The following is a 26,487-nucleotide window of genomic DNA, read 5'->3' on the forward strand; positions in this document are numbered from 1 at the left end:
CACCCTGAGTCAAGTCACAGGCCAGGGCAGATGCTTTGGCAATGAAACCCTAGCTAGGCGGAGAGGCAACATCTGCACCAAAGTTGTCAAGCCTAACAGGAAAAACAATAAGTGGGTAGTCCCATCCGCACCTGGGATGTGGGTTTGCCAGCGATCTGGAGTGAGTCCCTGTGTGTCTCTTGCCAAATTTGATGACTCTAACGACTTTTGTGTCCAAGTTCTGATTGTTCCTAGGGTCCTGTACCACTCAGACGAAGAAGTGTACCACCTTTTTGAGGAACCCAGCCGGCTCCACAAAAGAGAAATACTAACAGGTGTAACTATCGCAATGCTGCTCGGTTTAGGAGCAGCAGGAACGGCAACGGGTGTCTCAGCCCTAGCGACACAGCACCAAGGACTGTCCCAGCTGCAAATGACCATCGATGAGGACCTGCAAAGGATCGAGAAATCCATCTCCTTCCTGGAGAAGTCAGTCTCCTCTCTCTCGGAAGTGGTCTTGCAGAACAGGCGAGGTCTGGACCTCCTGTTCATGCAGCAAGGGGGCCTGTGTGCCGCCTTGAGAGAGGAGTGCTGCTTCTATGCAGACCACACAGGAGTCGTGAGAGACTCCATGGCAGAACTCAGAAACAGACTGGCTCAGAGGCAGAAGGACAGAGAAGCCCAACAGGGCTGGTTCGAGTCCTGGTTCAATCAATCACCATGGCTAACCACTCTGATTTCTACCCTAATAGGTCCACTGGCATTGCTACTTCTAGCGGTTACCTTCGGACCATGCCTGCTGAACAAGCTGGTCTCATTCGTTCAGGCCCGCCTGGAACGAGCCAACATCCTGTTCATCGGCCGGCGAATCCAACCAGGGAACACTGCCAGCCACAAGTTCTAACCTTGACTGGCGAAAGCCTACTCAGATTTACCAAACCCCGTTTTCCTTATCAAACTGCAACTTTATATCTCATTTCAGTATATGACTACCTCATTCATTTGTGAAAAAGGGGGGGGAGATGTAGCAGATAGGGCCTGGCGTTCGGAAGATCTCGTGATGTTACGGGAAGACAGGGCCCCTGCCCCCTTAGATAAGAAAATTAACATAGGAATGTAGCCCCCCAAACCGGATTCCGGTAACTTTCCACTTGCCCAGGTAACTTTCCATCCCTACTAACCATAGATGGTAAAGACAGACCCCCACCTGACGTAGAAGCCCCTTAGACTATAAAACCCCACGGGAAGAGAGAATAAAGGCCTTTGATCCTCCACCATATTGGTGTCCGCGTGTTTCTTAGGCCCGAGTGACCCTGGGGAATGGGTCACCGTGCTGTCTCCTGAAACCAGGCCGCCTGCCTTGTATCAGAAGGCAACAGCTTACAAACCTGGACTTGGTGCATCATTGAAGGATGCTGCTGCTGCATTATTTGTGCTGTGTAGGATTTCTCAGAATCATACAGGTTGGAAAAGACCTCTAAGGCCAGCCCAGCACCACCATGCTCTCAGCTAAACCATGTTCCCAAGTGCCACATCCATGTGCTTTTTCAACACTTCCAGAGATGGTACCAGATAAAGGCAATTCAGGCTTTTGTTCATTCCCATTCCATTGGCAAGATTGAGAATATACTAAGACATTTCTTCTGCACATTAGAAATTTCATTTATGGTACATCCTGAAACAATAAAAAGCTTTTCATAACACAGGAACTGACTTCTGGCCAAATAAGGATGAAAAGATTCAGAAAATTACACCATGAAAATAGACTGTAGGCTTTTCTACTGCTCTTGTACTGAAAGGTTGGAAGTAAAAGTTGGAAACTCTTTCCATGAAAGAAATATACCAATCAGCACAGCAATCCTGCTGGATCTAGCTGGATTTCAGCTTTAAAAGCTCAATTTTGTAATTTAAGCACAAGACTTCTGTGCTAAAAATATCCACCAAGATAATCTAGATGCCAATGCATAAAACTACAAAAGGTCTATACAGAAATCAGTTTTGAAATTTAGATTGATCTATTTGAATTTGGATGAGTTAATATATCAAACTTGTGTTTATGGTCCAACAATATGAGATATTATTACTTAAAGAGAAATCTTGCCCCTTTATTTTATTGGGCTGGTGCCTGTGTCCACAGTCATCTGAAAACTGCATCTGGCAAGGCTAATAAAATGAAACAGGAGATCTCATGGCCTGGGTCTTTCAACCCCTTCCCTGGCAAAACTGTGATTCATCTGGCACCTTAATAATGAGAGAAATCCTATGCTTTTTGGTCCTCAAATGTCAATTCCACTGTAATTCAGTAAATGAAAATGCACCAGCACTGCTCTTTTTCAATGTCATTCTTCATGCAGACTCAGGAAGAACACACACTGATAGCAAGAGATTGCAAAGGAGTTGCTTAACAGAGTTGTTTCACTTTCCATATGACCTGAAGCACTTTTCTGTTCTGCTCAAGCCTTTTGTTCTGCTCAGTGCCACACCATTTCCCAGAAAACACTTGTACTCACAGGGAGGAAAAGATAAATTCAGCACCGGGATATTTTCTGGAGAGTGCATTACACTAAGTGCTTTTGGGTGTGATTTAAAGTTTTATAGTGAAATGATGCTGCTGCTAGCAGAAAGTCTCCAGCACACTATTACAGCCACTCTACTCTCTGTCCTTTGCCTTTGCTATTAAGGTTAATAAGACTAATCAGGAGCATTATTTGGAAATATTAGGTAATAAAGGCTGGCCAGCTATGGAACACTAAGAATTGGTCTGTTTAAATTTCACTGCAGCTGGTTAAATTAACTCTGGTCCTGAGCCCCTCTGTGCTGTATGGCCTGGCCAGGACCTGCCAGCTCCATCCTTTCCACATGCCTCAGGTTTTTGGACCTTGTTTTGTGCTCCTCTGGGAGGATACTTTAACTCCAGCAGCTGGAGCCCAAAGCTGCTCTCTCATTCTGTGATTCCATCTACCAGATGCAGCAGTTGAACCTGCTGCACGTATAACCCTGACTTCCACGTAATAAAACTGAGAGGAGAGTGAAAAGTCCACATGGTAGTTTATATCCTGACTGTATTTATTTTAGATAAATATTTACTTATGCACACGTAGCAGCACATACGAAGGAAAGGGCTATTTGCACTTACTCTGAAAAGCTTTCAGAGATATTCATCTTTAATACTCTAGCTCAGCACAGCTCACAAGCTACACAATATCCTGCAGAAATCCCTTTCATTATCTGTAAAATGTCTCATAATGTTCTAGTCATAATTTGCTTTGACATTAAAATAGAAATGTTAATATTCTCAATATCTCCTTTCCTTGCTTATGTTCCTCAGGAAGATCTGGCAGCCCACAGAAGCCAGATGGTGACTTGAACTTCCCAAAAGAACTGCTGCTACTGAAAGGGATGGTTTTGCTCTCTCCTCTCTCATCCTGAAGGGCATGTACCTAGTCCTTCCTTTGCTTTGGCACTGACTCTAGTCTATCCTTCCAGTCAAAAAAGGCAAAGAGGCTATTAATTAGAGATAGCTGAAACCAGGTGAGGAGAACATGCTTGAAGAAGGAAGCAGGACTACTGTGAGAATACTTGGAGGATTCCCTAAGGGACACAGGGCCACCTGCAGCCACACAGCTCCAAGGTGAAGTCAGGATGTCAGAGCAGGACCAGGAGCAGTGTGGAGGCTTCCAGAGGGACAAGGCAAGTCTCATATCAAGACAGCAAGCAAAGCTAAGTCAGCACAGACCTACAGCTAATCTCAGACAAAATCTGAAGGGCCAGAGCTGAGATTAACTGGATCTCCAGTTCTCTGGGACAAGGACTGTGGGGCGGAGATGCTTGGTGATGGTTATTAGAGCCATTAAGATCCATTAGTGCACACTGACAATTACTCATTTTGATCTACTACTAAGTTTGTTCACTGCTTGACATCCTATTATACCATGAAGCTGACATCTCATTGCCAAGGGAGGAGCAGCAAGCAAAGGACTAAAAATATGTGAAATACCCAATATGAGAAGTAAGATACTTCAAAAAAACCCAAAAAATAGCGTATGGCTGCAGTACAACACAGGGCAAGGACTAGGCCAGACCTGGTGTGCTCAGCACTCTGTCCTTCAAAGCCTGAAGGGTTGTGGAAAGCGAGAGAAAACGTACATACTATATTATGTCCACCTGAGCACCTGATCCCACAGCGCATTGTGTCCTGCCCTTTTGGGGACAAAGATGATAGGATGAGGCTGTCACATCTCTCTTACAAGGAGGGACCGCAGGAGCTGGGCCTGTTTAGTCTGGAGAAGACTAAGAGGGGGATCTCATTATTTCATATTATTATCCCAAAGACAGATGTCAAGAGGATGGTGTCCGACTCGTTTCAGTGACAGTTTGAAGAGCACTGGCCAAAGTTTCACATCAGCATGAAGAAGAATTTCTTTACATCAAAGGTGGCAGAGCCCTGCAATAACAGTCTGGGGAGGGTGTGGAGTGTCCCACACTGGAGACATTCCGAGCCCACCTGGATGCATTCCTGTGTCACTGCTCCAGGTGACCCTGCCTAGGGAATGGGGCATGGACCGAATGACCTCCACAGGTCCCTTCCAACCCTAACAGTTCTGTGGAGGTGGTGGAGCCACATCCCTGGGGTGTTTAAGGAAAGCCTGGATGTGGCACATGCTCGGTTTGACACGGTGCTGTTCAGTCACCGGTCAGACCCAGTGACCTCGGGGGTATTTTCCAGCCCTACTGACCCCGTGCTATATCGGCGATAACCAGCGACCAAGCAGCTCCCGCCACTCTGAGGGCGCTGCGCCGCTCCGCCCGACGGGCGAGGCCGCGCCACCGCACGTCACGGGGCGGGGCGGGTCAGCCATCTTGGGCTCGCCGGGCAGCGAGCGAGCGGGCGGGGGTGGAGGCAGTGCCCGCCCTGCGGAAGTCCCTCGGTGCCGCCGAGCGCAGCCCGTCGAGCCCCGCCGGAGCCTAGGGCTGCCCGCCGTCCCCAGCACCGCCGCTACCGACCAGCATGGCAGGGCGGCTCCCGGCCTGCGTGGTGGACTGCGGCACGGGGTGAGACACGGCCGCTGACAGCTCGGGGCCGCCCGGGGCGGGGCCGGGCGGGTTCCGCCGCCGATGCTGCTGCAGATGGCGGCGGGGGTCGCGCTGCCGGACCGGGCGGCCGCGCCCGAGCCGCCGCGGGGCCGGTGCTGGGAGGGATGGGCTGGGCCGGGGGGAGCATCCAGCCGCCTTCCCTTCCCCGCCCTTCGCTCTCCGCGTCCCGGCGCGGCCCCGCTCGCTGCTCTCGGGCCGCCCGGGGCCGGTCGGGGCCGCCCCCGTCGGTCCCGGGCCGGGGTGCGGGACCTTGTGCGGCTGCGGGGCTGGGGGAGGCGAGCGGGGACGCGACTCCCGCGCTTCCCCAGAGCCCCTGGGAGCCCCGGCTCGGGGGAGTGCCGCTCTGCCCGGCGCCGCCTGGGGGGATCGTGTGTATTTATTTTTTATTTTAATGTGCGGATAATGTCATTTATTCTGTGCTACTTCTCTCTGTGGAAGAAAAAAAACCCCTCCCCTTCCATCGAGCAGGCGCAGAGGAACTTCCTTAGTTTTGTCAAAGCCTCTTCCTGCTTTCGGGCTTTTATACCTTATAAGGCATTTTCAGTGTCAAACCTGAACCAAATCCGCTTTGGAAACGCTTCTTTTTCGTTCAGCAGCTGCCGGGCGGCGGAGGGGACGCGGTGCCAGGGGTCCCCGGCAGCGGGAGCGCTGCGGGAGGAGGCCGCGGGGAGCCGGGCCGGCCCTTGCGGGGCTCCGGGGCCGGGCAGGGCGGCGGGGCCGGCGGGAAGCGGGGCCGGGCGGCTCCGCGGGGCCCTCACGGCGGCGGCAGCAGCGCTGGGGAAGCGCGGACAGCGCTGCCGCCCGCGGGGCCCTCGGGAAGAGGAAACGGCTCCGTGGGGCCGCGGTTTTTCACGGGAAGGGAAAGCACTGCTGGGTTTTCAAAGCTCTTTAGCTACCGCTGATGGCATGCTGCCTCTTTAGCTCGTTTTTACTTTTGCTTCATGTCTCATCCCTCTTGCTAAAAATAAAGTTTTCAGTGAGTAGTCTTCGTCTGCTCTGTAGATGCAGATATTTATCACACTTTCTTGAAATTGTGTGTTCTTCTACAACCTAAGCACTTGTTTCTGAAAGCACATGCTCATCATCCCTTCAAGTGAATCTGTTTGGTGTAGGGCATCAATAAATCTTTAGGAAGAGCAGGTATATGTATGTGTGTGTCTGATGTCTGCATGTCTAACAGTTGTATGAAGAAGTCATTCCTGTAGTGAAAGCAGAATTAAACCTTGAGTTCTGTGGGATGGAGGACAGGTAGTGCAGTGGAAATGAGGGTGTGTAGCTGAGTGAACAGAAGTATATGTGAATTTAACATGTGTATATGTGCTGTTTGTCTTTCAGAGCAAAAGATCTCTAACTGCTCTTCCACATGCCACCAGAGGCTTTTTCCCATCCCACATGTTTGTGTATCACCAGTAGTCCCATTAAAGGCAATAATTATGTCTTTATAGGTTTGTAAAGTGCAGGTTATGACCACTGGATTAGAAATTTGCTTGAGGCTTTCAGCAGTGCCCTGCAGGAGCAGCATGCAAGCTCAGAGCTGTGTAAGAAATAACTTTGTGATGTGAGAGATGTACCAAGGGACATGAGTGTTAAAGCAAATGTTCCTGGGGAAGATGTGTGCAAGTACACCATTAATCTACTTCACTTAAGATGATGTACTCTGTAATGTTCTTGAATATGATGTTAGCCAAGTCTTGCTCCTGTTTATTTATTTCCCTACAAATCTTGAAAAAATGTTCTAAGATGCTGTTTTGTTGTGCACCATATTTTTTTTAATGCAGCCTAGCCTATTTTACACTCCAGGCTTTTAATTTTGGGTACATTTCATCATCCAAGGTTGTTCTTCCATAAAATTCTGCTTCAAGAAAATGAGGCAAACATTTGTAGCACTGTAAAGATTACAGGGTGTTGGAGTGGTTTGAATTCAATCATTTCAGTAGATAAAAATATAAAGTGGTGAATTTACAAAGGAAATATATGCTGGTTGAGATGAGTAAGAAACAGCTGGGTAAAAGTGCAGTGTGTTATGATAGCATGATCATGCTCTTGGCCTTTATTTTTTATTTGGTGTAGCCCTCCCAGTCCATCTCATTTTTTGTGTGAGAGCACAAACTGTGTCAGCCCTGTGCTCAGTGCAGGTCAGCTGAGGTTCCAGTGTTCTATCCTGTCTGCCAAAATGACAGAAAGCAGACAAATTAAATATAGCCCCCATAAAGAGGAAAAGAGGCTTTGAAAATGGAGCCAAAACAGAAAGGGTGAAAGGAACTGCCTTGCTTAGAACAGGCTTCAAATGTGCACTGGTTTTCCAGTAAGGAGGCATTTTTAGAGGAAAGGATTGATAGTTTGTAATCTCAGGAGAATTGACCTCAATCAGCAAAAGGGCAGGTGTAGAAGTGGTATTGAAGAGTGTTTTCCTATGTCTTGTGCTTGTAGCCACAGTTCAATTTATCTAAGTGTTAAATTTGGGGTATTTTTTAATGTGTGTGTGCATTTTTGCTAGCTAAGACAGAGGGATGAGAAAAGCAGCAGAGTTGGGCTTTCAGCATCAGCCTGCACAGATTATAGAAATGATAAGGACTTCTTTCAAAGCATAAAGAGACAAAAAACACAGAAGAGATTGGGGAAATAATATGATGACTGTTGTTTGATGTTTTAACAGCTCAGTCAAACTTTTTAGAGGTCATCTAAGTACATGTCATACAGCTGGAGCTGGGAAATGGGTTTAATCAGTGGCATGGCAATCAGATGCAGCTGAAATTCTTCCAGTGTTACATTTGTACCCTGAAATTTGCATTCTTTGCTTAAGCAAACTTGATACCTAGAAAATAGGTAATTGATACCTAGTAAGGGCAAGTAAATACTTGTGGTTTTAGAAGCTGCTTGTCTGAAGCACTGTCCTTTTATTTGTACATGCTATGAAAAATCTGAAGAGCCCAGTTAAACATAACTGTTAAACTCAGTATTATTTATTTCTAGAATTGATAGCCTTGTCTAGTTTAGTTTTAAGTATACTGCCTGTTGGGTAATCTGTGGAACAACACCAAGGACCTTATTGTTAGGAAGTTTTTGTCCATGTTGGTAGTGAATTTGACTTCACTTGGCTGCTGAGAGCCCCTCTCTTTCTCTCCACAAGAGATAGGCACTAGGTCCATGACCAATGAGCTATGCAGTAGCACCTGTGTGCTGTTCTGTTTATATCCTTCAAACACGGGCAAATTTTTGATTTTCCTGAAGTCAGTAGATATGCTGGAAATGAGACTTACTTCATACTTGATGTATCTAAGAATTACATTCATTTTAAAACAAAAATTAAAAATAGAAAAATGAGATGGAGTTCTTCCCATAAAGTATGTGAACAACATACCAAAGAAAGGAAAAGGCTGTTAGTCATTTTTTAATCACAGTAGGCTGCAGTTTTTTGCTCTGTGCCTTTTGGGTGTTTGAATTGTTCTTGCTGCCTCTTGCACAGGCGAGCACAGCGCTGCCTGCGAGTCATGATTAAAAGCTCTTCCTACGCCACTTTGGAATTCAGCTTGATTAGGTTGACAAGTAGATTTTAACTGTGTCTTTCTGTGTGAGTGCACTTTTTTCCTTCAGTGTGACTTGTATAACACTGAATTAGCTCATTTGGGGTGGCAGATAATTGCAAGTGTTCAAATTAATGGCTCTTCAGCTGAGCTGCGGTAAGTGGCTATGCAACTACTGTACTTCTAAAATGAGAACTTAATTATAGCACTGAAAGGGATTTACAGGATATTATTTGTATTTTCTGTACCTGAGCTTTGTTTTCTGCAGGTTTGTGTGCCATTTTTCAGTGGCTGCCAGGTGGATCCATTCAATACTTGATTGTCAGTGATGACCAGCTTCTCTAATGTACCCAGGAGTCTTTTGTTGGGAGGGCCATGTCTGGTGGTAACCTTTTTCTTGAGTAAATTGGTTATATGATTGTGTGGAAAAAACCCAACCTGTTGTCATGGATCTTGTTTTCTGCCTCCTCCTATGCCAAGGTTTTTATTTCCCTTTTTTATTTCCCATGCACAGGTTGCAAAAAGTGATGTATTTTTTTAACTTCTTTCTTGCATACTAGGGGCGAATGAAAGGTTTTAGGGATGACTGGAGAAAGATTTCCTGTTCTTGATGGGAACTCAGGATTTCTTGGCCACCTGGCAGTCTGGGATCCCTCTGAGCTGAGAGCCAGGAGCATTGAGGCTGCTCAGGATTTCCAGGGTTTCTTGATGTGGAGTTGCAAGCTGTTCTTTGGAATGAGTCACATCCATCTCTGAGAGTTTCTTGGCTGTTCAGTCTCTCTAACCAGTGCTGTGAATGAGGAAGAGTAAATTTGGGCACACAGAACCTCAGGGAAGCAGAAGCTGGCTGGAGTGAGCTTTGCTTTGGGGAAATTCTCTACAAACCCTACTGCTCTAGTTAATCTTCGTGCAGCACCTCTACAGCTCTTAAGGAGAGCACAGTGTGTATGGGTTCAGTGTTTTCTGATGTGATAAGGCATGACAGGATAATGTAATTCTGTTTCTCTTCTGGGTTTTGACCTGAGAGTGTAAATGAGTACAAGATCCATGAAAATAATCTTCCATAGACAGCAAAATCTGTGAGGTGAGAAATCCAGTGCTATAAAATCAAGGTAGGGGAAATCAGTCTGTTTTGTGAGCTCTTGAACTTTTTACTGTCTTATACTGTGCCTTGAAATTATTTTCCTTTCCTAATGTTCCAGGCTTGGTTTATTTCTGCAGATTTTTCCAAGCCTAACTTATGTTTAGTGTAAAGATTTCAGCACCATGATGTTTTTGGAGCTTATACTTCAACTGGATATTTTGTCATGACCTTTATGGGCTTCAGTCTTCATGAAAATTTTCTCTTTTGGGCTGAATTTTCTCTGTATTGTGTCATCCCAGAAGTAATTTTTCAATATGGAAAGCATGGAAAAAATATTTCCTTGATTGCATTTGGAAAAAATCCTCTTCCAGGGTTTTAAGAGTATCTTTGTTTGCCAGTGGCTGAAGTGTGGTTAAGGAGGGAGGGGGAAATGTCTCATCCTTAAAGCAGAAAAAGGAATTGAACTAGGTTAAAAATTGATTTAATACATTTAAAAAACCTTTGCAAGGACACTTGGAAGGCTGATGATGGCCTGTGGTGTCTCTTGGATGATTGTAATACATCACAGTCCATGGTGCACCACTAAATGCTCAGAGTATGCAATATAATTAGGAAGAATGGGAGTTCAGTTAGGAGTACATATATTTCTACTGACACACACTTTTTTTGGTGTAATTCCATCATAGGAATAAGTTTATATCTTGTTTTATTTAGAAGCCATTCAGGATGCATGGCACCTTTCAATCCTTCAGTTTCTGCTCTTCTTTTCCTTTTCCAGTGTGCTTGATACAGAGGAAAGGGATGGTGGCATTTCAGGGGAGAGGACAAACCCACTTGAATCCCTGGGCTGGATCTGTGAAGTTAAAGATTAATGAACCTCCTTGTATGAACTGCAGGGTTTGGGGTGTGCCTGGGATGGGCAGGTGCCATTCTTGTCCCTTGGGGTGTTTAGTGCCTGCCTTGGACTTTCTGCCCAGGAGTCGTGATTGCATGACTCCTAAATTCAATTAATTTACTGGTCTAAATTAATTGAAAAGACAGTTTTTATGAGTTCAGAAATATTGCACCAGTTCTGAGTAGTAATCCATGTTCTCTCTTCTTTTATAGGCACATCTAAGAAACTCTGCAGTAGATCTGTTAGTTCATGCAATTGGAAAGTTTCAACATAATGTCTCAACATTTAGTTTCATCATTGCAGACTTTCTTTGGGACATACTAAAAGGTTTTAACAATTTCAAACAAACTTTTTTTAAAAGAACTTTAAATTAATGCTTGTCCAAAATTAAAAGACTTTAGGGAGACAAGGTTAATTTCAAAGGTAAAATAACTAAAAACATACTTGTGTTTGTCCCCAAGGGAATTCCAAGTTCTTTTCTGCTCAGTGTAAGAAAAGGAATCTCTATTGCTTTAATCTTTAATTTTTGGTCACTGAACTAAAATACATTTAGGTGTACCAGTTTAACACAAATCATCCTTGGGTAGATGTTTAAAAATACCGATTGGATGGCAAACTTGGTAGTGCCCATAGCAGGATTATTTAGCCATCAAAATGAAGCATCAATCCTTTCCAAGTGCTGCTAGTGATGTATTGCTGGGGTTTTGTTTATTCAGTTACATCCAAAATTGAAAAAAATAATCATGTTATCTGCTGACTTAATGTAGGGTATAATATGATTCATATCTTTTTATTTTTGTTCTGGTCATGGGTTTGCATTTTTAAGACTAGACGGAAAAACTCTAGATGAATGTACGGTTTTGATTTTTTCTGGGATTTCCTTTTTCTCTTTATTATTCTCTTGTGGTCAGTGCAAATGTTTGCAGCTGTGCACAGGATGTGTTTTGGCATGCTCAGGCTGTAGAGAGCAAGATGCAGACAGGAGGTTGATAGTTTATTATGATAAATAAATGCTATCAATGGATGAATCCAGATTGTAATTTTTATCTCCATACCTCTTATCTAGGTTTTCAGTATTAGTATTTTTTTTGTCATGACTTGCCTTAGATATAGAACATTGTTTATCATCTGCAGGAGCTTTCACAATTCAACTGCTTGCATATTTACTGTCAGACTTCAGAATCTCTGTGATCCTGTTAAATGAGACCTGCTTTTTAAATTAAACAAGATTTACTGGTATGTTTTTGTCCACAGCTGAGTTTTTTTTCTATGAGCCAACTGTTTCTGATTGAAACAATATTTTATTACAAATGTGGTGTTATGTATATGTTCATTCAATTGATCACTCCTTCCTTGCTTTATCTGTTGAAAAATATGTATAATTCATTTATTTTCTTGGGTTTTTTTTCTTCCTGATAAATGTCTGTGCAGTTATAGATTTTCAGATATTCTGAGTTGGAAAGGACCCACAAGGATAATTGAGTCCAACTCCTGATGTTAGATTATTTTGGGTAAATGATGTAGAAAGTTGCCAAATAAATCTCCCCCTCATACTAAATAACTTACACTGTTAAGTAATTATACATGTAAGACTGCCAAACTTTAGGGCATTCTTTCCTCAGTATTTGGAAATACTGCATGGAGTAGGCAGGCTGTGAAAAATGCTCAGAAAGCCTGGAAAAATGAAATAGAAATTTATTAAAAAGCCTATCAGTATAGGTGAGTGCTGTGTGGGTGTGGTGTAACACAGAGGCCCTGTTAAGACACTTGTGAAAATGAATTAGTCTGGAAGTCTCAAAGGAAGCAGTGAGTAGAAAGGGAGCATTTTGCCTTTGCCAACACAAACTACTCTACTCTCATTATACAAAGATAATATCCAAAGCCATTTGCTCTTCTTATTTTGAGGAAAATACAGTCAAAGAAAAGCTTTAACTTTTCTTTGTGTTAAAGTATGTGCTGGCATTAAATGTTAGAAATGGGCTTACAAATGCGAATAAAAGTGGCAAAGACTACAAGTGGTAGTAGTATCATCAGGATGCCACAGTTTGGATTTTGTTAGTTGCAAACACTTTAAGTATGGGCTGGTTTCAAGTCCACTTTTCATGGCTCAATTATAATCCAATTTTTTGGCCATAAATGCATCTTATCTTCCTCTTTACTTTCAGGAGAACTTTTCCAGAGTTCAGAGTTCAGCTTACCAGTGCTGTTTGTTGTTGGTTGGTTGGTTGATTTTCAGAGATTTGGTGGTAGTGAACAGAAAGCAAAATCGAAAGTTGTTGCTCTTCTCCTCCATCCAAATGTTAGTAAGTTAGAAGCAGCACAAAGCAGTAGCTTGCTCTGTTCTCCAGACTGGTGTTAAAAATGTCACCTGGAGACCTGTGCTACAGTACAAGTGGATTTATTCTGAGTGCTGTGCAGCACAGGCTGCTTTTGTCCCTTTGTTCCTCCTGGTCGTTCTGGTCTGGCTGTGTGCAGCTGTGTCTTTGTGGTTCTCACTCCCTGTTTTAGCTGGATTTTACCAGCAAGCAGTACAGTTGTCTGTGCTCTGAGTTATAGAGGTAGCTGCTGATAAAAAGCAGCACTAGATGAATTTCTACACAAAAATAGAGATGCTTTTAAAGATAAATCAGCCTTTTTCAAAGATTGTTTTGTCTATTGAGGAAATAAACCTTTGCTAGAAGCACTTCTCTTTCAAGCTGCTTTTAAGCTCATTTATTAAATTGCTCACCAATCTTCTTATGGTTTGTTTTACTGTGATAGTTTCAGTATGTGGCACAGAAGTGTTTGTTGCCAAGGTAAAGGCTCTTGCTTGAGTGGGCTGAAATTTTTTTGGGGAAATACTGTAAAATAATAGTTTGAAACACAGAGTAGTACAGTTAATTCCAAGGTCAAGCTGGTAGACTGAGATTTTTAACATCTCTGCTGCCTAGAGGTCCCATATGTCACTGAAATACTGTACTCCCTTTTACCATCCCTCCATGTGACTTATCTACAATTTAAGGAGGTTTTCTTTACCTGAGAGTGCTTCTAATCTTGTGGGTTTTTTCCATTTATAGAGCAATTTCTTTGGTTTCCACTATTGATTGCTTAAAACACTTGTAGATCAAAAATGTTTTCAAATTTGACAGAAGCAGCTGCTATTTAAAAATGCAAACTAGTAATGTGTGAAAGGTAAACTATATTAGCTCAAGATGTAAAATATGAGAAACATGGCTAATTTCAAAATCTTGCTGTCTTATGTTTTATCAAGGACATTTAAAAAGAGATAGTAAACTAATTTATTAATGCAAGTCCCATTTTCCTAATGTAATCAGTCCTTCAGGGACTTCTGCTGCTGCTTAACCAATTTGCACCTGATGCTAGAGCTGGGACTTTTTTTAAAGGGGCATGACAGCTTTCCTCTTTCACTGGAATTTCCTCATGATTTCTCTTCACATGATTTGAAAAGTAATTACTTCCCATATGGAAGTTCAGTCCCATCTGGATGAGAGAACAACCCTGATACAGGTAGGATGATAGAAGAAAAGCAGCAAATAAAACCATAAGGGCTTGTTCAGGCTTTTCAGTCACATGGGGCTCTCTGTATGGAGAGTAGGAATTCATCCATGTTTGAGAAATGTTCCACTTCTTTTTAAGGCAGCTGTTTTCAGAAGACATCAGACAGTAAAAACACGCTATGTATCTCATAATCCCTGTCTATGTCAAATTTATCCAGTTAAAACAAGAAAGGAAATTAAGCCCTTTTTATAAAATCTTTTATGGACAGACCATGTGCAAGGAGCTGGTATTGAAGAGCAGAATCCCTTTCCATTCTGTTTAAAAACTAGGAGTTTTTGTCATGAGATTTATTTCATGCCCTTTTGAATATATTATCAGGTGCATGTTCTCCTTAGAATCTCCACAGTCTGAGCTTTTCTGTAGTGCCTTCTATACCCTGCTTTACTTAATTACAATATTTTGAGTTAAGGTAATTTAGCAATGAACATGTGTTGAATGATGAGTGTTGCAATCATCTTGCTTTCTGTCTTTGGCCCTTGTTTCCTGGAGTCTTTTTTCCACATGGTTTCAGTAGAGAAAGGCAAAGCACTCCTGCTTCAGGAGAGTTCATAAACACATGGGAAGAGGCTCTCAAGGGAAATGGGAGATTGGCTCCAGACCCATTTGCATGGAAGGGGATATGGAGCAGAGATCTCCTGCTGCCTGAGCAAGTGTGACACCTTGCAAAAAGCAGTATCAGTTTACATTTCAGAATAAATGCATTTAACTGTGTAAAGCCTAATCTAATCACTGGATGTTAGACTTGCTTGGAGCATCACCACTAGGACGTGTTCTGCATAGGAGTTGAGGTGTGTTTAGGTAGGGAAACCTTGCTGGGCTTGATGTAGTGGCTGTGGTACACACCAAAACAGAATTTTAGCATTCCACCACAGTGGAATTTTAGCATTTACACGTGTCCTGTCCATGCTATAGTGCCTGGGAAACCCATTGCATCTGCAGGGTGAGATACAGGCATAGGATGTGTTGTATATGGAGTGAGGACTTCCACATAAGGACTGTGGCTCAGATGGTGAACAGTAATTCAGAACCATCGTGAAGAGAGCAGTTTGAACAAGAAGGAAAAAGCAGCCCTCTGAACAAAATGCCCTTGTTTTGCTGATGATGCACCTTGAAGGTAAACCAGAAAGAGACCATTTTGATTTCCTGTCAGTTATGGGATTTTTTTACTCCCACTTGCTTTACTTTTCCCACAGAAAAATGGTTCTTTTTTTTTTTTGTTTTTTGTATCTTTCCTGTAGGACCAGCATTGCGGGTACATCTTACTTCTGTTTGTGTGTGCATTTTAAATGTGTGCCATTTCTGTTAGCCCAGGTCATTAGGAGCAGCTGAGGAATAGGCTGCAACCCAGATTTGCTCTAGGAGTTGGAGATCAGGTGATGCTTGTCCTCGAGTGCTCTTGCCTGCTTGTGCTTGGCTAACTCCTGTCTTTGTGTGGAGCTGTCAGAGAATTGTGTTGGACCCCCCAGCCCTGGGGTACTGCAGGAGCAGCTGGACAGCTGCATTGCCCACAAAGCAGTTGTGTTCCTCACTTTTGTTGGAATTGCAGTTGTGCTTGACCAGGGGTGTATAACTCGTGAGAATGGCATTTCTTGTGTGTAGGAGAGCAGTGGAGCAAAGGCACATGGTCACAGTTTGTGGTTTGCAGATGGAGGTTCTGGTAATGACATCCTTGTTACAAATTCTTACCCTCAGCACTGTTTCCTCTTGGCTTGAAAATTGTCTGTGACTAATGCACAAGTAACCTCCCAGTGACATTGCTTTTGTGTCACAGCCTCAGAAACATCTATTCTAGGTGAGAGAGCACATGTAAGAAATGCCATTAGTGCTGCTGAGAGCGTTGTGGGAAGCCTTTGGCTGTCCTTCCTGAGAGCTCTTGGGCAGAGGGTGCAGAGCTGCTGTGCACTTTCAGGATGTGAGTTTTTGAGGGTGGTGATCACATGCTGAAGATATTTCTCCACTGATAGGTGAGATAGGGGTTAGTAGAGTTAACTCAGAAGGAACCTTCATTAGTTGCTCTCCCAAACCTGTTTGTGCTATGAATGTCCAGTACAAAAAGATAATGTTTTATTTATCACATAACTCTGTAGGCTAGAGAGTGGTGCTGCCTTTTGGAGAAGGTGTTAGAGGGAAGTCACTGGGGAATATCAGCACTATATATATATTTATATATATATATGCATGCTGAGAGAGAGTGTGGGAGGGGTTGTATATGGTTCTCCATACACAGACATGCACATATGTATAGAGAATGTGTACTGCTTTTGGATATTCTGTTGCTGATTTTCTGAATTAAAGTTATAGGCCATGGTTATCCAACTAATTTTTTGCCTGATTGTTTCTTAGAGGTTTTTTTTTTTTTTTTTTTAATGAGATAATAGGCCTGCAGAAACAGTTCAGGGAGCTGAACACAGAGAAGTAGGAGGGAAACACCTGAACAATCCAGGCTTTCACCTTTGGGATTTTGTAAATCGGTTCTGTGTTACAGATTTTAATAGAAATCAGCTTATACCATTACACTCCTGTGTGCAGTGCCTTGTGCCCTTACTGCTGAATGCCCCAAATTCCATGTGGGAAGGCTGAGTCCGTGTCTCATTAATGGGGTGTGCCTGCCTGTCTCAGTGCAAGTCCCTTCTGCCACTCTTCAGTTCTGAGTAGCAAGACCAGGGGTGATTTATGGAAAATCCAGTGTTGGTACTGCCTTATGGTATCTCTACTATCAGGATTCTTTTTCTATAGCAGCAGTAATTCCTGCCCTGGGGAAGCTGGGGTGTGCCTTGTTCCCTGTGAATCATTGATTAGTCAGACACACGTTGCTATGTGAGAGCTCCTTATGGAAACTGTAGACTTGTGGAATCTGTCCTATAGTATCCTCCTTTTCATGTGATTTAAATATTTACTTCTAGTGAGTGATAGATCTGATCAGTCTGAATAAAGCCTGTTATCTGCAAAAGTTAATTTGTAAAGAATCCCACAGTGACTAGATTGTGCATTTATTATTTAAGATTTTTATTGACTTTCATTCAGCTTTACCTTAGCTTTTTGCCTCACCTAGCACATTTTTAGACTCCATTTTAACTCAAGAGTATCTCTATATGTATTTATTTATAAAAATCAGGTTTAGTGATTACATTGTGTTGTGCCATGGTCCCTGGCTGTGCTGTGAGCCTGAGGCTCCCAGGGCAGCAAGGATCCATCCCTGGCCCACGTGCCAGCAATGCTGGAATTCCAGGGGTGCAGGGAAGGTCTTGCACATGAGAGGTGTGAGGTGTTGCATAGGGCACTGCACTGGAGAGTTTCTGATACAATGCTCTAATATTCAGAGATATCAAGGTTTTTTTCCCCTGTCTTTTCTTGGAAGCCTAAAAATGCACTTTTTTTTCCCCCGAGTCAGTACACTTCTTGCTGAGTAGGCCATAGTATTTTTATATATGCTGATTTTATGTCTGAGTACTCTTTTTATGTAAAATGCATCTTTCATGAGATTATTTTTCTTTCAGTCTTGCTGGCTGTGTGTGTGCTGGGCAAATTCCCTCCCACAAGCAACTAAGCTGCCAGTTACCTGCAACAGTTCAGCTTCTGCTTTCTTTGAAATACTGAGTTTAATAATCAAACAGTTTTAACTGTTAAAAAACACTTCTAATCTCGTTGTAGGTTTATGCAGCATTCAGGCTCCAAAGTTCTTGTGTAGATTTAGCTTTAAAATCTGCATGCCACAGTTCTGGTTTGCAGGGGAAGGTAGAGGGAGTGAGTCAGTATTTGCTGGTTTACTTAGTAATTGTGGCACTAAAAGCCTCTTAAAACAATATAAATACAGTGAGCAATTGTGCATGATAGGTTAAAGAAGCACCCGTTTGTGGAATTCTTGATACTTTTCTTTGGAAGTAGATATTTTAGTAGAAAATCAAAATCCAAGTTGTGTGTCCTGAGTTGAGGCACATGCAGTGCCTAATGTCTTCATGAGGTGTGAAGTTCTTTCTGATAGTTTCTTTTTTCATTATTTGTCATCTTTTATGTGCAAAGTTTACTTTGTCAAGAAGCATTCCTGTTGGTTGGTATGAAGTCAAGTTTCTGTGCATGACTACTCACAACTGTTACCATGTGTTACACACAAGATCCTGTTTACAGCTTTAAAAATGCATCTCCTGCGAAGCGTTTGTGGTGTTAGATGAGGTCCTGTGCTAAGCACTTTGTAACTCAGAGAGAAATTCACCTTCCCTGTGAGATCTGGAGCCCTGGCAGCGCTGCTGGGTGCAGTCAGCCCCGGGGATGGAGATTGTGTGGGTGCTGCTCTCTGCCCCTGCTGTGCCACTGCCGTGCGTTCATGGCTTGTGAGAGTTCCTGCTGCCTGACACCTCCTGAGATCTTCCAGCTTTCCATCGGAGTGCTGAAAGCTCTGAGGTGCTACTACAGCCTTCATGCCTTTGCTGGTGGTGCTGATTCAGTGCAGCTGCACTCAGATAAAATGAGAACTTTGTCACGTCTGTGTTTGTTAAAAACATGTGGGTGAGCTCTAACTCTTGAGCTAGAGCTGTGCATTTTGGTCTGCATGCTTCAGAATTTGCCTGTGCTGCTTTAGTGACAGCTTTTCTAGCAGCTGGTTTTGGTACCCTGAGTTTTGAAGTTATTTTTCATGAATAATTTGTTAATTTCTTCAGTTTTTTTGCATTGTAATAATGAAGATCATATATATATCCATAGCACATTCTGGAGACTGGGTGAAGGCATGTGGTTATTTTCCCCTTGCTTTCTTTATTGTTATTAAACACATTTTGACAGTTTTTTTTCCATTTGTGAAATGGAATGGCTTTTGCTAGGACTTGGCACCATTAGCTGCTTGTGACACAAGGATGACCAGCCCTGCCTCATGCCCCGCTGGCAGTCCATGGGCAGGGCAGCTTTTCTGCCTATAGTGGAATTACAAAAACTTTTTAACCACCAGCATGAGCTATATGAAAATATTTATGTGAAGACACTAGCTGCTGAGCAGGGAGGAACAAAAATTACACTCCTAAACATTGGTAGATTGAATTACATGTAACTTTGTGTTCCTAGTAAAATGTTATTAGAGTAGAAGTTAGCAGTGATGCTTGATCTGTGGCTGGGAGCATTGTTTTATACTTTAAAATATGAAGTCTGACTTTGCCTTAGTTTTTTTTTGTTTATTTTTATAGGAAAGTCAGTGTGATGCCCTTCTGATAGGGGAAGTGGGGTCTGTTCATTAGAAAAAGGAGATATCTTTGTTATTTGTGCTATTAAATATTGCAACCAAATCTTTTTTGCCTCTACAGGTATACAAAGCTCGGATATGCGGGTAATACTGAACCCCAGTTCATTATCCCTTCATGTAAGTATTTGTTACTTGTATATCAATGCTAAAGTTACTCTTGGACTTTCTGTAACATGCCATAAAAAAAATCAAACCAAATAAAAAAGCCCCAAACAAACCAGAAAAAAAACAACATTGAAAGAGAATTACTTGATCTCTGAGTGATGACAGAGTAGTAATGTTTTGCTAAGGGTACTCAGTTTAGAAAGATACGTTCATTAAAAAAGGATATTAATAGTTGAAGCTGATTTTTTTCCCTGGGCATTGAAATAATGTAAAAATCCAGTAGCATGGCTACCTTTACCTTTTCGGAGGTTTAGTGATTTATCTGGTAAAACGTTGAGTTGATTATAACTGCAAAAAAATTAAAATTGTATGATTTAATATCTCTAGGGTTTAAAATGTTCTGCTTGCCTGGAAGTTGTCAGTATTAGAGCTAAGTTAATTTACTGTATTTTGCAAATGTAACAAGAAACCGTGTCAGTTTTTCCCCCCACGTAGAGCAGCTTATTTATTTGCTGCCTGGCTGCTGAACTGTTTCTCCCACTTGAAGAGATCAAGTTCTGCTCCAGAGAGTGGAGCTCTCTCAGCTTCCCTTAGAAATGCTTCACCTTTTGACCTCCTACACCACTTGGCAGTTCCTCATTGTTCATCTGTGCCAAAGTAATCATGGATTACATCCTGGTGAAAAGGAATAATTAGCACACCCAGTTTTCCTTACAAATAACACAGGAAGAGAGCTGGAACTAATACTACTTTAGCACAATCACTGTGGAATAGACTTGGAAGTTCAGGCTCTGGGTTGATTTTTCAAGGAAATGTGCTTCAAAAAGTAATTTTCATGGAAAGATGAGGCTAATTCGAATGCATTCAGAGAATCCATTATGTATATTCTATTTTAAATTCTAATAAGTATTTCTTAGATTATTTGGTTTTCCAAATTAACTTCATTAAGTTTATCTCAGTGTCATATAAAACACTCTACAGTTTTGCTTTTCACACAAAAGCTAGTTTAAGTTTATATTAAAAGTTTCTAAACATTGAAAAAATGCTTACAGTGCTCTTTAAACTTTGTAGCACTTGTTAAAATGTAAATGGGCAAGTGGTTATTTAATTTCAGAAACAGTGTTTATTTTTTCTGCATCTTTAGATTTGGTTATTTAATTTGAAGATCACTTTCTTGTTCCAAAAAAAGAAATATGATATTTTAAACACTGGAAATGAAATGACCTGTCAGATCATTAAGCAGGGAAATTTGTCCAACAGGGATGCTATTAAAGTAGAAGAGAAGGAGATGAAATGAGATTTTTTTTTGACAGCGTTTGATGCAGTGTGGTGTATGGAGAAAAGGATGCTCAGTCCAGATGCTCCTGCAGCTGAAATGACCCTTGACTGCAATTCTCTCAATAAAAAAGGCATTTTTCTCATTTGTGCTGCAGCCCAAGCTAGATAATTACAGTAACGGCATGAGTTTGTGTTAATCCTGTGCCTGGAGTGAAACAAAATAGCACTGGGTTAATCCACATTAGAGAAACTGAAATAGAGTACAGCAGCACCTAGTTTCAAAGTAAAATGTTACAAAAAACCACTTTGGTGTCTGTCATTTCCTTAATTCTATTCCATGTGGAAAAATGGTTTGGGTTCTCCTTGCACTTCCAGCAGTGGCATTTTATCAGTTTGATTCTCCAAAATTAATGTTTGCTGTTGAACAGGTCTGAGCAGCATTCCTTGTGCCTTGTTCACTTGTAGCTTATCTTATTCACTCCTGCTCTTAACAAATTTTTATCTCCTTATGAGGTGTTCTTGATTTTATTCTGAATATGCTTCTGTAGAGATGATAAATGCTTACATGAGAACTGAAGTAAATGAGAATATATTGGGCCAGTGCTTTGATGCAGCTTGGGTTCACTGCTTTCTTCCCTGGCTGCTTTTTAGATCTTAGATCATTCATTTTGTTTGATTTTTATTCACTTTAGCAGGTTTTTCCTGCTGTCTGTTAAAATGGGAGTCACCTTCTTTCCATTACCCAGTAGTTCCCTTGATTTTTCATTATTTCAGTCTATCTCTGATAGCTGATGACTTTTAAAAGAAAAAAAATAGTGTCAGCACAAAAATTGATTCAATGCAAGGATTTTTAATTTTTTTTTTCCCTAAAAGCTTTTAATTCTTGTGCCAAGCCAACCAAAGGCAACTGCTCTGAATATTGCTGGGGTGCTGCCCATCCTCAGGCACAGCAGCTGAGGTTTCAGCAAGATTTATTTTCTTGTTTGTATTTTCAGGATATAATTCAAGTTGTTTGCTCCTAGTTTCTACCTTTTAAATTCAGAGCTGAACAAGCTGGCCTGGAGTGCAGCAAAATATTGGAGACCTCCCATCTTGTTTTAGGCTTGTAACAGGGTGAAACCATTGGGTTTGAAAGTAATCCTGTGGCAAGTGGTGGATTTCACTTGAAAGTTCTTGAGGATGAGACACATCTGGGCAGAATAATTGCCCCAGATGTGTGAGCTCTGTAACAATGACCTGAAAATATTTGTCAGGGTTCCTCTCTTGTCTTGCAGCAAGCACCTGCCTTGCAACATTTCCTTCCCTGTGATTTCAGCTTCTGCTTCCCATCTCCCCCCCTTCTCTTTGGCTTCCCCCAGCCTTCTGCTTCCTCTCTGCTCTCCTGTAAGCAGCTACAGAAGTTGCACTATGATTCAGTTTTCTTCCTGAAGAGCTCAAAATAATGACTTGTGTTCCATCCTGTTCAGTCTTTCACAACGCTCAGCTTCTTGGTTCCCGTGGCTCTGTCTGTGTTGCTCGGTGTGGGAAGGGAAGGGAGGAGGATGAGGAGGATCTGTGAGCTCAGCTGCTGATTTCCAGGTCCTGTAGCTGTGCTGCCCTGGCTGCTGGGCTTCACAATGCAGCTTTTCATAACTTTTATAATCTCAGTTGTGAGCAAACAGAACTTCTTGCTGAAGGTGAGAACTAGAAAAATACTTCTGCCATTGAAGGAGCTTTTGGAGCACAGCCTTAGGACAGTTGAGGCTGATTTAATTAATGCTGCTTGTAGATAGGAATTTCCTCATCTGTGTAAAGGATTATATTTAAAGGCAATTAGTAAGATTTGAAAAAATACAGCAGATATTGCTGGAGCTGCAACCCTCATGGCTGGATTATTTTTGAAAGAATAGCAACACTAATAATAATACCTAAAATTGTTATTGTTATTATTGGAGTGTGCAGAAAATTGGCATGTTTGTTAAATAAAATAAGATCTGTAGGGGTATCCTATCTTAGTGTTTCTGAGTATATTTTATCTTTCTGATTACATGCTGGGTGTCTAACAATTAAATTTGTAGTTAAGCCTGTTACTGTGTTACTTTTTAAGTCCTTACCATGCTTAGCCATGACTGGAAGTCAAATTATCTGTGTTCTATGTAGCTTTTCTGAGTTAGACTTGAAACAAAGGATGATTGTGATCAGGGTGTCTGTTTTTCCAGTGTAGGTTTTCTTTTTTTGGTGCAGGATATATGACCTAAAATAATGTTTGTGTTCTCTGTTGAAGGTATTGCTATCAAAGAGTCAGCAAAAGTGGTGGATCAAGCACAAAGGAGGGTTTTGAAAGGTGTGGATGATTTAGACTTCTTCATTGGGGACGAAGCAATAGAAAAACCAACTTATGCAACCAAGGTATCATGAAAATTTTTAAAAATAATTTTTCAATTCTGTTTGGCAAGCATCATGTGTACAGTAAATATAATATTAAGAATGCATTTTGGATCACTTAAATCTTATTTATTAACTCTGTTTAAATAGAAAATAGGCTTTGGTATTAGTTTTGTTGACTTTGGAGAGCCTGTGGGAATTTGCAAAACCCTGTGAAAATGTATATTACAGATATATATATAATTTCCTCATAAGTGAAAATAGGCTGAGAGGGTGTTACATGGAAATGCCACATTCTCTTGTTCCTTGGCAGCTTCTATCAGCAGCATCAGAGTGGGACACTGGGCTGGGGGAACTTTTGCTTTATCCCAGTACCACCATTCTGCTGTCCTGAAAAAAATGCAATGTGTTGTCTCAGCTACTCAGAGTTGGAATCAGAATTTTCAATAGGTGTCACACAGGAACAGGGGAAGCCTAAATTGAGATTTCTCGCCTGTGTGAGTCATATACTTTTAATATATGTAGTTGAAAGCATAGTTCAGTTGAAAACAGATTTTTTTGCTTGGTTTTGGGGTTTTTGTTTTTCTTTTTTCTTTTTATCTCCAATTATAATTTGATGTTTTTGTCCACCAGTGGCCTATCCGCCATGGTATAGTTGAAGACTGGGACTTGATGGAGAGGTTTATGGAGCAAGTAATCTTTAAGTATTTAAGGGCAGAACCTGAGGACCATTATTTTCTTTTGGTAGGTAACTTTATGCCTTGCTTAAGAAGTTCTGTATGATGAATAACAATGTGTTGATTTATGTAAATTCTTAAATATAAATATTCATATTTTGAAAGCAAAAGTAAATAAATTACCTGGAGCTTTGTTGACCTGCCTTAAGCCATCCAGGTTCTTTAATTTTCTAAAAATGTCAATGTGTTTGAGCAGCAAACATTTTTCTGTTCTCTTCTCATTTCCCTCCAAATTGTCTGATTCATCACTTTCTTATTTTCCTTCTTCACTGAATTCAATAATCTCAAGTTTATATGTTTGAGACAAAAACAATACTTGTGTTTTGACTTTACATAATTGCAATTATTTTGTTTTTACAGTACTGCCATCTGGATGAAGTATCTAGAGAGTAAATTTCTGTCTTTTATTTTCTGTGAAACTGGAAGGGTTGTTTGTCATATTTGGGCTGATTAGATCTCAATTAAGATCAATGTTATTCTGAAGCATCTGCTATTGCTTAGTATTTTATTTAGGGTCACTGAAATAAGCAATTTAGAGGTGTTGGCCATACCTGTTTGAATGCATTCATCCTCTTGAAACAATAATTAGGTCCAGTTGCTCAATGCTCTGTCCTGCCAAGCTGTGAATATCTCCAAGGATCAAATTGCCATTGCAACCCTGGCTCCCTTTTCAATATTTCGCCACCTTTAAGTCGCCTTTTTTCCTCCTAATACCTACTTAGGATTTCCCAGGTAGTTTTGTGTCCCTGGCCCTTGTCCCAACACCTCTGTGGAGAATTGGACTCTCTCCTCTTTTACCCTCCTGTTACACAGCTGCTGCAATGGAAGAATGATGTTTTCTTTTCTCAAGCATTCTGTAGCACTATCCAAAATGCTCCTTCAGAGTAGAGCCTTGAGTATGTTTGATATTTCAATGAAAGCTACAACACACTATTATGGGATGGTTTATGCTCTGCTTCTCTCACTTGAATATATTCCTATAGCTGAGCATATCAACTTGTGTTACAGTGGCTGCCTTCTGAAGGAAAACAGCTCTTTTCACTGAGAAATCTAAAAAATGCCATTTTTAAATGTTCTAAACTGCATCCTTTGACATATTTTGATAGTCCTTGATTCTTTCAAGTGAAATCAAAAGTTGTAATGAGCTAGCCAGCCCACAAAGGGGGTCTTGGATGTAAATTCTTAAGCACAGTAACTGATGTAGTTTTTATTGCGCTTTTGTTTTTCTTTCTTTTAATGCAATTTGCATAAATTCTTAAAAGCACCCTTTGTCCTTACTATTTTTACATGCTATTGTTGTTGAATGACTCATCTTAAAAGTTAGAAGTTGGTGGTTCTTTTTTTAATGTCAAATGTTTGGTTTGAATGTAAGTAAAACTCATCTGTTTTTTTTGGTTTTGTGTGTTTGTTTGTTTTTTGTGTCTCACAGACTGAGCCTCCATTAAATACTCCAGAAAATAGAGAATATACTGCTGAAATCATGTTTGAGTCTTTCAACGTTCCAGGGCTATATATTGCTGTTCAGGTAAGGGGAGGGCTGTTGAAATCACAGCTGCAGTATTTTTCCTTGGGCTAAAACTAATTTCACTGTGAAAAAACAGTGTAAGTGGTGTTTGGAATATGTTTATGTCCTTCTGGCAGTTCCAGCACTGCATGTTTGACATGCTTTGATTCTGTGGGTGGTTACTGGACACTGTTCCTCTGTTACCTCTACATGCCTCTGAGCAGTAGAGTATGATATCTGTTGCATCATAAGTAAATAAAAAACCACACCACATCATAATAATTCCATTAATCCAAGAACTGAATCCCTTTCAGTATGAAGTAACGAAAAACTATGTTTGAGCATGGCTGAAAAAACATCAGGCAAGTGTCAAAGATTACGTTTTGCAGCCTCTTTTTTCTAAGCTGTTGTATAGACATATATAATATTATTAAATCAGTTTCCATGCTGTAAATTACCATGGGCGTGTCAGCCTGTCCTTGGGAGGGGTGAGGTCTGCAGGCAGATATTTTACCAATATTTGATTTTAGTGTGTTTTTTCCCAAGGCTGTCCTTGCCTTAGCTGCATCTTGGACATCAAGGCAAGTAGGAGAGCGAACACTGACTGGCACAGTTATAGACAGTGGAGATGGTGTCACTCATGTCATTCCTGTGGTAAGTGTGCCTCAGAGCTGCACTACAGCCTCACTGCACAATTATTTGTCCTCAAAGTTCTCTGAATGTACACCTACACACACTGAAGTATAGATCAGAGTCTTCAAAAACATCAGCTAATTCCCAGGCCTGTGGGTGTGAGTGTTGGCTCATTTTGTAGTGCAGAAACTCTTGAAGAACTCTGTAACCCTGAGTTTGGCAGGGCTGATTGTCTTCAGTCACTTACCTTAAAAGGTGAGTTGTCAAGGCTATGCTAAGTGATGAGTGAAATTGCTTTAGCACATTTCCATTTTGGGTTGCTGGTAAGAGTGAATAGGCTCTTTACAGTAGTCAGTACAAAAAGTTTGACTTCTTATTTTCATTTAGCTCAGTGCATTTATATATAAAGTAGAAATAATGCAAAGTATTATTTCATTTAGCTCAATCCATCTATATATAAAGTAGAAATAATACAAAGTATTAGAGGGCAGATGTAGTTAGTAGT

At 41.4% G+C, this 26,487-nt stretch overlaps 1 protein-coding gene across 1 annotated transcript in view; it reads left to right on the plus strand.

Moving 5' to 3' along the window:
* Nucleotides 1–4,827: 4,827 nt before the first annotated feature.
* Nucleotides 4,828–26,487, plus strand: part of ACTR3 (actin related protein 3) — a 28,234-nt gene continuing 6,574 nt past the window's right edge. Inside the window, exons 1-6 of the mRNA XM_064718451.1 lie at nt 4,828–5,031; nt 19,423–19,478; nt 23,008–23,132; nt 23,742–23,852; nt 25,275–25,370; nt 25,896–26,003. Coding sequence (XP_064574521.1) covers nt 4,988–5,031; nt 19,423–19,478; nt 23,008–23,132; nt 23,742–23,852; nt 25,275–25,370; nt 25,896–26,003 — 540 coding nt within the window. The 5' untranslated portion in view covers nt 4,828–4,987. The remainder of the gene's footprint in view (nt 5,032–19,422; nt 19,479–23,007; nt 23,133–23,741; nt 23,853–25,274; nt 25,371–25,895; nt 26,004–26,487) is intronic.

The sequence above is a fragment of the Zonotrichia leucophrys genome, chromosome 7 (assembly GCF_028769735.1).
Source record: "Zonotrichia leucophrys gambelii isolate GWCS_2022_RI chromosome 7, RI_Zleu_2.0, whole genome shotgun sequence".
Lineage (NCBI taxonomy): Eukaryota > Metazoa > Chordata > Aves > Passeriformes > Passerellidae > Zonotrichia > Zonotrichia leucophrys.